A 13,637-nucleotide genomic window follows, 5' to 3' on the forward strand; every position below is an offset into this window, starting at 1 on the left:
TATTGATGTATTGATCCTACCTGCTCCATACAGACTGATGAAGAAGAAGGAGAAGAGCAGAAAAGATGAAGCCATGTCCCTCTGTTGAGTTCACTAACTGACAGACTCAACCCGAATCTTGTTATAAAAACCAATGTAGGAGCCACACACTGGTCACATGACCAGCATCACCTGTTGCCAGGCAGACAGTTCAGCCTAAAGGCTGCTGGTGGCAGAGAGTAGCCTGGTATCGATCCAGACCCATATGAATCACAGTTGTCATTCTCTTCATATAGGTCTGGACCTTTGTGCCCATCCACTGTTTATTAAGGACAGATACTGTCGGGGATACCTGATTGGCTGGTCGATGTAGGCAGTGGGACCTTATTAAATAATTAATCTAACGTGATCTAACGTTACCAATAATAAGTTAACTAAGTTAAGTTAGTTAGTTATCATTTATTTCCTTTATTTATCCCCATGGGGAAATTCATAATGCATTGCAGAGCGCTGCTAGGTAGCTATGTGTCAGTATTAAAATGCCACTGACCAGTTCTATATAACTGCCAATCATTTCAAGCCACGCTCTTTCCATAAAGCCCACCAGCTTTGATATCTGTTGGCTAATTGTCGATATTTATAACAATATTATGGCTCTAAAATACCATTCGAAGCAGGCAAACTGTCATGGCAGCTGTCTCCCATAACTGTTTCCGGTCTTACAGCTCTGGATCAGACAAAGGTTCTTATCAATTTAAGTTCTTTGGCAGAATTGTCAAAGCAGTTCGATGATTGACACTGACAGCAACCAATAATTTGGGACTGAAAAATACGTCACCGAATCAGCTGGGCAATCTATGGTCGGTGACATAGGGACAGACAAGCAGGCAGATAGGCAAACAGGCAGGTAGACAGAGAGACAGACAGGCAGAAAGACAGGCAAACAGGCAGAAAGACAGGCAGGTAGACAGAAACAGGCAGACAGGCAGGCAGGTAGGCTATAGACAGACTATAGCAATATCTAAATAGGACAGATTTACGCTGATGATAACATTGATTTGTTGATCAATCAAAGTATCTCAATACACACTGGATACCACTCCAATGACACTATTTAACTTGCACTTCACTAGCAAGGACCACGCCACAACATTGTATCGTTTGAACATTTAATGAAGATAATATGTGTATGTGATGAGGTGCAAGTGAGTGTGCATGATGCGTATGATGAGGTGCAAGTGAGAGTGCATGCAGGTGTCATCCATTGATGTCTGTCTGGGAGGAGACAGCAGAAGGAGAGACTCAGCGTTGGGGGTTCCGTCTCGGCGTGTCCTGCCTGAGCTGATGCTGTTCGGCGTGTTTACGTCCGAGCTGATTCAGACCCCCAAAAGAGTCGGATATTTTTAGATAGAGCTGAGTTGAGCGTGAGCTTGACGGAGGTCATAGAGATTGTTATGGATGTAGGAACGGTATGCTTGAGATGACCAGCGGCCGAGGATCTGGATGGTTTGCTCAGAGATACCCGATCTGGCTGCTGTGGATGCTGCACCGATGCGGAAGGAATGGCTTGAGTAGTGTTCTGAAGAGATCCCTGATATTTGCAGGACTCTGCGAAAATGCTTTTGAAACCAGAAACGGTTGGCCACTCTTCCCGTTTCAGTGAGGAAGAGTGGGTGTTGATGTGATGCCTCAGCGGCGTACCTGGAGCTGATGTACTTGGTCAGGGGTTCAAATGGGCTGAGATAAGAGTTGAGGCGGAAAAGGTAGATGGGAGAAGACATTCCCATCTGGTCTGTTTTGCTTCTTCGGAGCAGGAATATCAGAGAATCAGAGGTGTGACTGGTGATGTCTGATAGACGGGGATGACGAGATGGATCGTAGACGGATGAAGTAGGTGCAAATTCGGAACACCTTAGGAAGCCGAAGAAGGCCAGCAGGAACATGGCTTCTAGAGTTAGGTCGATGGTAGGAGACATGTAGCCTGAGCGTAGAGTATGAATGCAGAGACTGAGAAGGTCAGAAGTGAGTGGCAAGCGTATGGCCGGGAGAGCAGGTTCCCGTTTACGCAAGCCTTTGATTAGCATGCTGACATGGGAGTGAGAGGTTGAAGGACAATGGAGGCCGGTTACTAATTTGACGAAGAAGTTGATACCCGCTAGGTAGGTCTGAATGGTGGAGGAGCGGATATTTTGGATTGACCGTGAGTGGGTAATGAAATTACATATGGACATGACATCGAGAGAGGGAAATGGCAACTGATAGGCGGCATGGTAAGTTTTGAAGCACTTCCAGCCCGTCAGGTAAACTGAGAGAGTTCTGGGAGAGAAGCCATTGAGGATTGCTTCTTGGGAAGCGATTGTGATGCTTTCTAGAGGATGCATTAGTTGTATGTTGTGGCGGAAAACGGTGGGACTGGTGTGGGATGGATATCCGAGTCCGGAGCCAAGCGCCTGAATTTCTGGAAGGCAAAGCGAGACAGAGAGTCAGCAATGCTGTTGTGATGACCAGGAATGTGCGCTGCACGGAGGATGAATTGGTGACGAGCAGAAATCATAATGAGCCTGCACATGAACTGCATGATGGCGGGAGAACGTGAACGGCCTTTGTTGAGGATCTCGACAACCGCGGTGTTGTCTGAATGAATCAGTATGGATTTTCTGGACCATTCGTGCCCCCAAAGTATGGCAGCTATGATGATTGGATACAGTTCATGCAGTGTCGATGAAGGTGACAGGGACTCTGAGTCGAGAGATTTGATCTCTGGGGGCCAATCGGAGGCGAACCATTTCCCTCCATAATATCCACCGAAACCGATGGAGGGAGCTGCATCTGTGTATAGCTGTATGTCTTCTGGCTGAGTGATGAAGTCATCATAGAAAAATGAAATCCCATTCCAGGAGGATAGGAAGTGTTGCCACATTCGCATTTCCATCTTGCAACCGTCGTCGAGAACAACTCTATCGTGAAGAGAGGGGGCGGTTGCCGATTTGGTCAGTAGATTGGACAGAAATGATTTTGCTTGGGGAATTATGCGAATAGCATAATTGAGGTGACCGAGGAGGGCTAGCAGCTGTCGTTTGGTGCATCGATCTGTCAGAAGATACTTTGACAGGAGCAAGATAATGCGCTGGATTTTCTCCAGGGGCAGAGATGCCTGGAATGAAACTGAGTCTAGGGTAATGCCTAGGAACTCAAGTGATGTGCTGGGTCCTGCAGTCTTCTCTTCTGAGAGAGGGACGCCGAGATCGGTGAAGGCGTTGACTAGCGTGGTAAGCCCGTAGCGAGGAGGAGAGGCTGGTGGAGTGACGACAAGAAAGTCATCAAGAAGATGGATCAGATAGGGAAGCCTGTAGTTGTTAACCAGGATCCAGCACAGAGCTTCGGAGAGACTGTCAAATATTTTGGGACTGCTTTTGCAGCCAAAGGTGAGGCGCACTGAGAAATAAAATGCACCTTTCCAGCAAACTCCGAAGAAGCGCCAGAAGTCTGGATGGATCGGCAGAACTTTGAAGGCGCTCGTTATGTCTGCTTTAGAGAGCCATGCTCCGTGTCCTGCTAGACGGATGAGAGTGATAGCATGATTGATGGTTGCGTACCGCATTGAGAAATCTGGGCTAGGGATGACACTATTGATACTTGGAATGTGAGAGCCATGTGGGGAAGACAAGTCAATAATCAGCCTCTTTTTCCCGGAGTACTTCCGAGTGGCGACACCTATTGGACTGATGCGATACACTGAAAAAGGAGGATTGTTGAATGGGCCTATCATGAATCCTTCCTTTACCTCCTTAGCCAATAAGGTGTCGACAGTATCTGGTTCCGTGAGAGCAGACTGGAGGTTATGGCAGATGTGGGAATTCTCAGGGAATACTTCGATACCGGGGTGGAAACCATTCGTGAATCCGTTGATGAGAAAGTAAACAAACTCTTTGTCAGGATGGTTTTGAAGAGCGTTAGCTAGCGCGTTTACCTTAACGGGTGTGGCGAGGTGGCGTGCTTTCCAGCTGTCTGCAGATGTGGTTGTAATCGGGGTTGGGTTGTGAGGGCAGACGGACCTTGCATGTGCACCACCGCAGAATGAGCAGATATGCAGGAGGCGGCAACTGGAAATCTTGCAACCCAGATCGTTGAAATTATTGCATATCATTCTGCCTCCTTGGTAGAGAACCGGCCTTCCTCTTTTGTCGTTTCCCTTAGGCCGAGGGCCATCGGGTTTTGACTGCCTAGGAATAATGGAAGGTGGGGGTGCCGCTGATGAATCAGAATCAGAATCAGAAAGACTTTAATGATCCCCGGGGGGAAATTGGGACAAGTTACAGTTGCTCGTTTACATAACACAGATAGCATAAAATAAAATAAAATAAAATACACAGTAGTAATGCGATAGTAAAATAAGCAGAATGAGAAGAAGAAAGAACACAACATAGCATGGAATAAACAGTATAACAGTATAAACAGTAAACAGTATTAAATGCAATAGGAGCAAAAAAAGTGGAGTACGTCTAAGTAAGCAATACGTAAGTATACCTTACGTGCCAATTGTCATTATTGCACACTGAACTTATATTATTCGGCCTGCCCCATACGTTACACGTGGCTCAGCCATGCACTTTTCCAGTTAGCCTATCTTTATTGCACACTGAAGTTATATTATTCGGCTTGCCCTATACGTTACACGTGACTCAGCCAGGCACTTTTCCAGTTAGCCTATCCGCTGGCTCAGTCTCAGGGAGACTGAGCGTCTCCGAGGTGCTCTTTTAAGAGAGGCATTAAATAGACCAATGGCCACAGGCAGGAATGACTTCCTGTGCCTCTCCGTGTTGCATCTGGGTGGAATCAGTCTCTCACTGAATGTACTCCTGTGTTTGACTAGCACGCCGTGGAGTGGGTGCGAGTCATTGCTCATGATGGAGCGTAGCCTGGATAACGTTCTCTTCTCTGACACCGCAGTCAGAGAGCCCAGGTCCAGCCCCACAATGTCCCTGGCTTTACGGATCAATTTGTTAAGTCTGTTGGCATCCGCTGCCTTCAGCCTGCTGCCCCAGCACACAATAGCATAGAGGAAGGCACTAGCCACTACCGACTCATAGAACATCCTCAGCATGGTCCGGCAGACGTTGAAGGACCTCAGCCGTCTCAGAAAGTAGAGACGGCTTGACAGACGGTTAAAGGCTGGGGTGGTGCCGGTAAAAGAGGGACGTGAGGTGGTGCCAGTGAAAGAGGAACGTGAACGGGGTGGTGGGGCGCTTACTGTGCATGCTGTGGCGGGGTGAGAAGGGGCTCCGCATAACTCGCAAGAGAGCGAGACGCGGGCTGCGAAAATACGACAGTATAGTTCTGAGTCGAGTGCCCCCCAGTATGTACCTTGGTTGAATTGTTGTAAGCGGCCGGCAGCCTGGTTAGCAAAGAGCACGTGGTATGAGTAGAACCCTGTCCCTCCGAAACGTAATGCCAAATCGAGTATAATGGATAAATAGTCATCAAGTTCGGCTCTCCGTATTGGATATGTGGAGCAAATGATATCCCGGTAGAGGGAAAAAGCCAAGGCAAATTCTGCCGTAGTTAAATCCTTAGCTCTTAAAGGAGTTGGATCGCGGAGCTGCACGACCCCGAAAATGGTCTGCATCTCCCTGGTCAGACTGGAGTCTGCGTGACATGGTTGAAGGAGCTGAGCTAGATCAACATAATTACCGGTGAGTATTTGATGGCGTAGTGCAGGAGAAACGGGAGAAGGGCGATTAAGTGAGGAAACTGGTTGGGTGGATGGCACCGCTGTGGCTAGAGTGTAGTTATTCACACTGGGGAGAAACACATTAGGGTGTTGGGGAAAGGAGGGGTTGGGAGGGGGGAAGGGAGGGGGGTAGGACAGACCAGTTGGAAAAATCTGAGGTTGAAGCTGGTTAAACTGTGGCGGGGCCCCTGGAGCTGCTGCTGCTGCGAGAAAGAAAAGGGGGGAGCAGAAGCTATGTTGCTTGGATAGCTTGAAGGAAGAGTAGAGGAAGGGATGATGGGATGAGAGGATGTATGTGTACAGGGATGATTTTGTGCAGCCTGCAAAGACAGGGAAAATGGGGGAGCTGAGGTCAGCTGAGAGGGGTAGGGAACATAGGGAGCAGGCACAGGGGAACATACAACCTGTCCCCCGCTAGGGGGAGCTGGAGTTGCCGGCCGCCGCAGCAGTGGAGGCTGCGTGACGTCACTCCTGACGACACGGACGGGGGCTGGGTTTGCTGAGGCAGAAGCAGGAAGCGCTGGGCTTGTTGTTCCAGCGTTGCATGTGGCTGAATAAAGCCTAAATAGCGTAGCTTTATTGTCTCCGCGGTGGAAGGGAATGTTATTTCCCTTCAGGAAACGTTGAAGGCGAGCGACTGTCCAGTCGCGGATATTAGGCTGACTTGGAGGCTGTGGAATGGCAGATGAACGCGCCGAGCGTCTACGCCGTTGTGGAGAACGGGGGCTTGTGGGCTTTGGCGTGTAAAGCCTGCTTGACGCTTTGGCCGGCCGCACGGAAATGAGAGACACGGAATCCGACGAGGAAACGTGTGGAGCTTGTATACTCTGTGTGGGTTTCTGCAGGCGGAATTGAGCGCGAGTCTTGAAAACTCCACTTTGTCCGCCCGTCCGCGTCCGCGTAGTTACAAATTTCGCCGTGCGCACGGCCGCTCGAAAACCGTCCGCACGGAGCCTTGCGGAGGGGCGTGTCTGCTGATTTGACGTCACTTTTCCGCGCGGACACTCGTGTTCCTCGCTGATGCGGAAAGCATAATGAGACCTTAAGACGGCTGCCAACGCGAGCCGGTTTGGAGCTGGCTCCGACGGTCATGTCTGCTGCGTCCACGGTTTTCATCCCTCATGGAATCGGGAGAGGAGGCGTGAGATCTGCTGGGAGTCGGAGAAATCTCATTCCTGAAGCTTGACTGGGAAAGCCGCTGGCTCCGTTGAGGAACTGTAACGGCCGGAACACACATCTTGCGTGTGCTGTGCGTCTGCGTGGCGTTTTCATTTCGGTTCCCGCAGGTTCATGTGCAGGTTACAGCAGCCACACCACCGGCATCAGACGCGCGTCTCAGGCGCGTGTCTTGCGAGCGTGAGACGCGCGTCATCTAGAGAATAGAAGCGAAGCCTATTTTTTCAGCTTTCCGCGCGCGTGTCTCTAGCGTCTCTACAGAAATACACATTAAAAATGACCTATTTCTGTTCATAATCACATCATACAAGCACTATTTTCAAAGCAGACATAATAACTGTTAGCAGAGTGGGTTAATGCAGCAGTTCTCGCGTGCACTCCCAGAGCAGCAGCAAGACGGAGGAAATAAATATACACGAGGAACAGTTTCTCTTTCTCTGTGGTTCTTCTCCCATGGAGCTGTTTATTGACACTGACTGGGTCAGAGACACATACGTTTTCCGTGCATGTCATTGGCTGTAACCACCTGTGTTGCGTTCAGGTAACATCCTAAATTACAATGTTATACAATTGAGAGCATATTCTCTTTTATATCAACAATAAAATTCTCACAACACTTCTGTGTTTATTTCTCTGGGCGAATTTGCGGCATATTTTTTTTGACTCTGGTTGCCAATCAAGGCTCGTTTTGATTTGAGACGAGGATGAGCTGAGCTCACAGCTGCAGTTCTCCTGCCCTCTGAAAAACCAGATAGGCTACAACGTGGCTTCGTTCCTCCCCTCCCCACCACACACACACACACACACACACACACACAGACACACAAATCATACTGCCTCGATTCTGAAGTGAGCCCAAGCGATCTTCAGTTAAAATCATCATTGTATTGTTTATAGCAAATTTAATAAATGGTAAACTCTATAGGAAGATAGTTGGCAGACAGGCAGCAGCGCAGCAGCTGCACGCACCAGCCACGCTGCCTGTGTGGATGCCACGGGCGTGCCAGCCGCAGCAAGCACGCCACGCACACGCACACGCCACGCACATGCAAGATGTGTGTTCCGGCCGTATTAACCACCGAGCGGACGCGACTCTGCTGGGACGCTTGGCTCTGATGGCTTTGACGTGAGGGTGGCGTTTCTTGAGCTGCACGAAGAAATTCTGTCTCGTACAGATCATCATAAAGATTATCGTCGGATAATGCCGGATTGATCTGCAGTTCAGGAACATCCATGGCGGTGAGTGAATTGTTTGGTTGAGAGCTGGTATAATGCTATCAATCCTGTAGCAATGCGTATGCTCGACAGAGCTGAGACCAACAGGGCAGGATGTGTTCAACAGGTATATGTAACTCTGCCAGGTAATTGGGGTGCGGTTTAGAGGAGTGGTTTAGAGTGGTTGAGGCGTGGCCTGCTCCTGAACTTAAAGGAGGACTTACCCCCTAGATATGTATTAGAACAGTGATTTGAAAATACCTATGGAAAAAACCAAGAAATGACATATGCTCTTGTCTATACTGGACTCTTTGGCTGTCTTCAAGTCAAGATTCTTTTTCGGAAATCAACGCCATTACAGTTTGCCTACTGCCTCAAAAATCATTTATTTGAGAGGGGCCATATCTTTATAAATATCAACAACTAGCCAACGCTGGTGGCCTGTTTGGAAAGAGCTTTGCTCAAAATGGTTGAAAGTTATATCAATTTGGTAATTCAGTGGCGAACTAGAAATTTAATTATTTTTCTGCATGTATCTCTATGGAAACTACTCAAACTACGTTACGAGAGCAAAGTGACATGGGCTCATTAACAGCAGCACACCCACAATAGGACAAACCTCTCGCTCTGGGGTAACACAATGCGAGATTTCTCCACGTAATTCCCTCGTCTAACTAGAGATAAACCGCGCAATGAAATCCGTTTTTAATTTGCGTTTTGGGGCTTTTCGTGATTCTTGTTAAAAGTTACTGCAGGCAGGGCAGTGTCAGACCTGTGAAGAGCTCCGCCCGCGCGTCCCCGCTGCCTGAGCACACAGCAGCTCGTGCTCGCGCTCTAAAAGGCAGGGTGCCTACGAGCTGCTGCGTGGCCGCAGAAAGGGCATCAGACTCGGTGTGATAATCCTCTAACAGCATTTGAGCTTATTCAGGTAAGATATTTATAATGTAATGACACATTCAGCGATAAACTGTCTACAATGAAGACATATGTCAAATATGACAACGTGGTGTTCAGTATTTTAAGAGCACAGGATCTACTTGCCTGATCAAATCCATTCCGCGCAGCAAAACACACACACATCGAGTCCCCCCCCCCCCCAGTCCCCAGTCGCTGCTGACATTTCCTGAAAAGTTGGCGTTGCTTGTACACAGTGACGTTATTATAGTAGCCGATGTGTTTAGACCAGCTTTGTCACGTTGTCACGTCGTAGTATAGCGTTATATTTTACATGTGCGCTGCGATAAGATTTGTTTGCGGAAGGATGAAATCGAGGCTCTCACTTTGATGCTGGGCTCTCGGAGCTGATTGCTGCAAACACACAATAAACCCCTCCCTCCCTCCGGGCAGTCAGTGCAGCAGCTCTGTGTCCCCAGCGAAAAGGGGCACAGAAGACCACCAGTCGTCCTTGAGAGGATTCCAGCATTCGTTGTCTCTCAACCTAATTATATGGAATTCTGGACAAAATCATATCTAGGCTATAAAAAATAAAAAATAAGATTTACATGAGACCAAATCTCATCATAGGGCCCCTTAGTATGAAAAAGGTTGGGAATGATTTACTTGCTATGTCCTTCCTTTTATGATTATAGTGGCGTTTATTGATAGTATTGTGTTACATAGGAGTTGGTAGGAAAATAACAGGCGATTGTAATAAATTAACAGGTCAAGTGACATCATGGCAATAGGCTTGGAGTTGTGAGGAGCCGAAAGGGTACAGGGGGAGTAGGGGAGTAACTATCTTGAAATCCCATAGTCTTTGGTTCACCATGACGTCATGACGTGTCAAATATCCCATTCATTTGAGAAAAAAAAAAAGCAGTGTTACACCCTTAGAGGGCGCTTATGCCAGGTATGCTGCTGAAAAATGATACAAATGGTAAAATAGCAACAGTTTGGTGTCAAATGTGGAAATTTTGACCAGAATTCTTCACACATCACCCCCAAAGTCATATATATTGGTTAAAAGCTGAAAAAAAGTGTTTTGGAGGTAAGTTCTCCTTTAAGTTAACATTCATTAACTTCCATTTTATTTTGCGATCAACAGTCATTCTGTGTTGTTTTGCTGTTTCACTTTGAGGGGCTGTGATCGAGCTGGTGGAACGGCTGTAGAATGTTCACAAAAATAAAATGGACAACATTGACTCAGCTACACTGGCTCCCGTCTGAGAGACGATTATCCCCACTAATGATCTTTTCACCACACTGCTCGGTCACATGAACTCCATGGACTGACTGTTGTGTTGATGTGTGTGTGAGCGTGCAGCCAATCATGTGTGATGACAGACAACAGCAAACAAGATGAGTGACAGTCACAAATGAAGCAGTAGATGCATTTTAATAACAGACAACCTAAAGGCAGAATGTAAGGTAAATATATCATATTAAGCAGGGTTTACTATGTTGTTGTTATATACATCATGTTATGTTTTTACATTATTTTATTACCAAACATAGGCTAATGTAAAATTATGGTATTCTGGAAATTATAAGCTTTAGTAGTCTATAATTAATTCAATAATGTAAGTGATACATATGCACATATACCAATCATAACTTATGATTGGTATGTGTGCATATGTATCACTTACATTATTCAATTAATAGTCAAAACATTACTAATTTACTGAATGATAAAAGCCAGAAAGGGCCAGTAGGATACTAACTGAAGAGCCATTTGGGAGCTCAAAGACCCGACTCTTATTGCTGAGCTGAGCTAAATGATCTGAATCACTAAAAAGAGACAGAATTCTCATCATGAGTGAAAACACAACTGGAGGTATAATAAAGTTTACAGAGTATGCTAATGAGCCTCTTCACTCTGATTGGGTAGGCTGGTGTAAACAAACAACGTCACAAATTGTAGGTAGTTAAATATTTGAGAGAAAATAATTGATTCAACTGTATTTATATTAGTAATAGTAAAACTCTGTGTTGGGGACAAGGCGAAAATGGTGAAATTTCAACAGTATAAAAGTAGATAAAAAAATATTCCAAGAGAATAATAAAGTCTAGGTGAGTAATAAATCATACTAAGCAATGATAACAAAAACAACATGAAAGAAAGTATTAAAAATGCATCCCAGGGACATGAAAGTGCCCGAAATAAAATAATCACCCGTGAGTGTGCGAGGCAGCAAGGGCGAGGCATGCTATAAATGAGCACACAATATTTCTAGCATAATGTAATTTAATAAAAGTATGTAGGCTAAAATAGGCTACTCAGGGTGCGTTCATAAATTCAATCTGATGCTCTAAACATCTGTCTAGAGACTAACATGAGAGGGCGGCTGTTCAAAGAAATTCAATGTTTTACGAACGGTCCAGTTTGAGTGCACTCTGGTGCTCAGAGTGACTGTTTACAAATGCACCCATAATATAAGCAGTGATTGACTAGTCCAAATGCCACAATAGAAAGCTTTGTAATTTCAAAGTTAAACAGTGAAAATGTAAATATTTATTACCGAAAAGAACAAACAGATAAAAAGTTAATTGATTTGTTTGTGTGAAAGTTAAAATGTGATGTGAATCAGTACAGATCCACACAGCAGAGAGAAGCAGTAGGACAGAAAGCAGTCTGTTAACTCCTGCAGGTCCTTCGGTCCGCCTCACATCATCAATAACTGATCAGTTGCATTCGATTCCTTTGATGAGGAAGAAGGTTCCTGTGGCCACGCCCAGCAGAGCCACGGTCAGACCCAGTCCACAAAACACCTCAGGTCCGATCCCCGGCTGCTCCTGCTCCACATCTGAGGAGGAACCAAACACATGAACACACAGGAAGACAGCATCACAGCTATAGTTTTGGTTGTTGTTAGCTAACTGTAGTTTTGGTTAGCTAACAGATAAAGGTGCCTCACCCCAGATCCGGGTCAGCGGCTGGCTCAAGGCTCGGTGCTCCACAGAACAGCTGTAGATGTCTCCAAGCTGTGGGATGAAGCTCAGCCTGGCAACCTGGCTGTAGGTGCCATCTTTGTTGAGGTAGGGGACGTTGAGGCTGGTTCCTTCAGTCACGTTCACATTGTTCCTGGTCCAGTAGACCTTGACAGGAGCAGGGTAGAACCCAGTCACATGGGAGATGAGGTGGTTCTCCACTCCCAGCTCCACATCATCTCTGGTGTAGATGAAGCTGTGAGGAGCATCTGTACAACAATACAATATCATGTAAACCTCTCCACAATTCATACCAATATCACTTTTCATGTCTCAGTAGCATTAAATATGTTTTCTGAGTTCTGTCAAAATCCTTTTACTTACTTAGTAACCCTGTATGGATGTGATGGATGCTTGCTATTATTGTTGTATGGCCTGTTTGAGATTAAACCCTTTGTTTTATCCGTGTGTGTGTGTGTGTGTGTGTGTGTGTGTGTGTGTGTGTGTGTGAGTGTGAGTGTGAGTGTGTGTGTGTGTGTGTGTGTGTGTGTGTGTGTGTGTGTGTGTGTGTGTGTGTGTGTGTGTGTGTGTGTGTGTGTGTGTGTGTGTGTGTGTGTGTGTGTGAAGTCTGCAAGTAGGCTATGTGGCGCGCTCATTCCCGGCGGGTATGGACTTACATTTGTCTATATGAAATATTATGTTCTTATACATTATGGTAAAATCATCAAGGCTATTGCACCTTTTTAAACACAGCATTACAAAGTGCTTCACACACAATCAACAGTAGCTTAAACAAAATAATACAACATACAGAGGGTTTTTAGAGATCACTTAAAGTTATTGTATTTTTATGACAGTGTAAAATGTCATGTAAAACACCAGCAGTCCTTCCTTATCTGTAGTTTAAATTGTTGAACAGTGGTAAATTAAGCTTTGTCATGTTTCCTTACCGAGCTGCAGAAGAGGGTTCTTTAAGAAACGCCGAATTTTTTGCAGGTTGTCTTTGCACCTGGCCTGATTAACCACAGCCGACTCATAACATCCTATGCAGGTAAGATCCTCTGCAAACTTGGGCAGAGAGACAACTCCTTTCTTGTTGATGAAGTCTGCGTACCATCGCTCTTCACCATCCAGTCCATACATGTCCTCTCCATCAGTTTCTGAACAGCCAGTGATGTGCAGATCCTCATGTACAGCTGAGACGACACAAGATGAAAAACAAAATGTCAAACTTCTTCACATCCAGAATCACAGAGTGGATTTATTTTTCACATCCTCACGTCACGTTAAAGAGTTTGTCTGTTTATTGTTTTTATATTAAAACAACCGTTTAATAACTAATACGAGTGAAAGGTTTATTTCCTCAGAGGTGCAGAAAACGTTAAATATCTCCACTGACTCTAAATGTCTCTCTGGTTCAGAAGGAGCTCAGTTCAAATGATTTTCACATCAACAGAACATTGGAGTGAGTGTGAGACTCAATGTGAGGAACAGACGTGTGATGTAGGCTACTTACTGTCTGCTGTGACACCAAGGAGACATGAGAGGAAGACGAGGGTCTGTGAGCTCTTCATCTTCACAACACAACTTAGCACCGTGTCGACTTCACACTGACTGCTGCAAACTGTAAGTAAACACAAGGAACAGCGTTGTCTTACACGCAGCT

General features: G+C 46.0%; 1 protein-coding gene across 1 annotated transcript in view; it reads right to left on the minus strand.

Annotated features, from left to right (window-relative positions):
• LOC310794596 (rano class II histocompatibility antigen, B alpha chain-like) overlaps nucleotides 1-13,586 on the minus strand; it is a 39,587-nt gene extending 26,001 nt beyond the window's left edge. Inside the window, exons 1-4 of the mRNA XM_083656581.1 lie at nucleotides 13,488-13,586; nucleotides 12,922-13,167; nucleotides 11,959-12,240; nucleotides 11,711-11,847 (exon numbers count right to left, since the gene is read on the minus strand). Coding sequence (XP_083512707.1) covers nucleotides 11,726-11,847; nucleotides 11,959-12,240; nucleotides 12,922-13,167; nucleotides 13,488-13,545 — 708 coding nt within the window. The 5' untranslated portion in view covers nucleotides 13,546-13,586 and the 3' untranslated portion in view covers nucleotides 11,711-11,725. The remainder of the gene's footprint in view (nucleotides 1-11,710; nucleotides 11,848-11,958; nucleotides 12,241-12,921; nucleotides 13,168-13,487) is intronic.
• Between the last annotated feature and the right edge of the window lie 51 nt (nucleotides 13,587-13,637).

This window comes from Poromitra crassiceps, assembly GCF_964638095.1.
Source record: "Poromitra crassiceps genome assembly, chromosome: 20".
NCBI lineage: Eukaryota > Metazoa > Chordata > Actinopteri > Beryciformes > Melamphaidae > Poromitra > Poromitra crassiceps.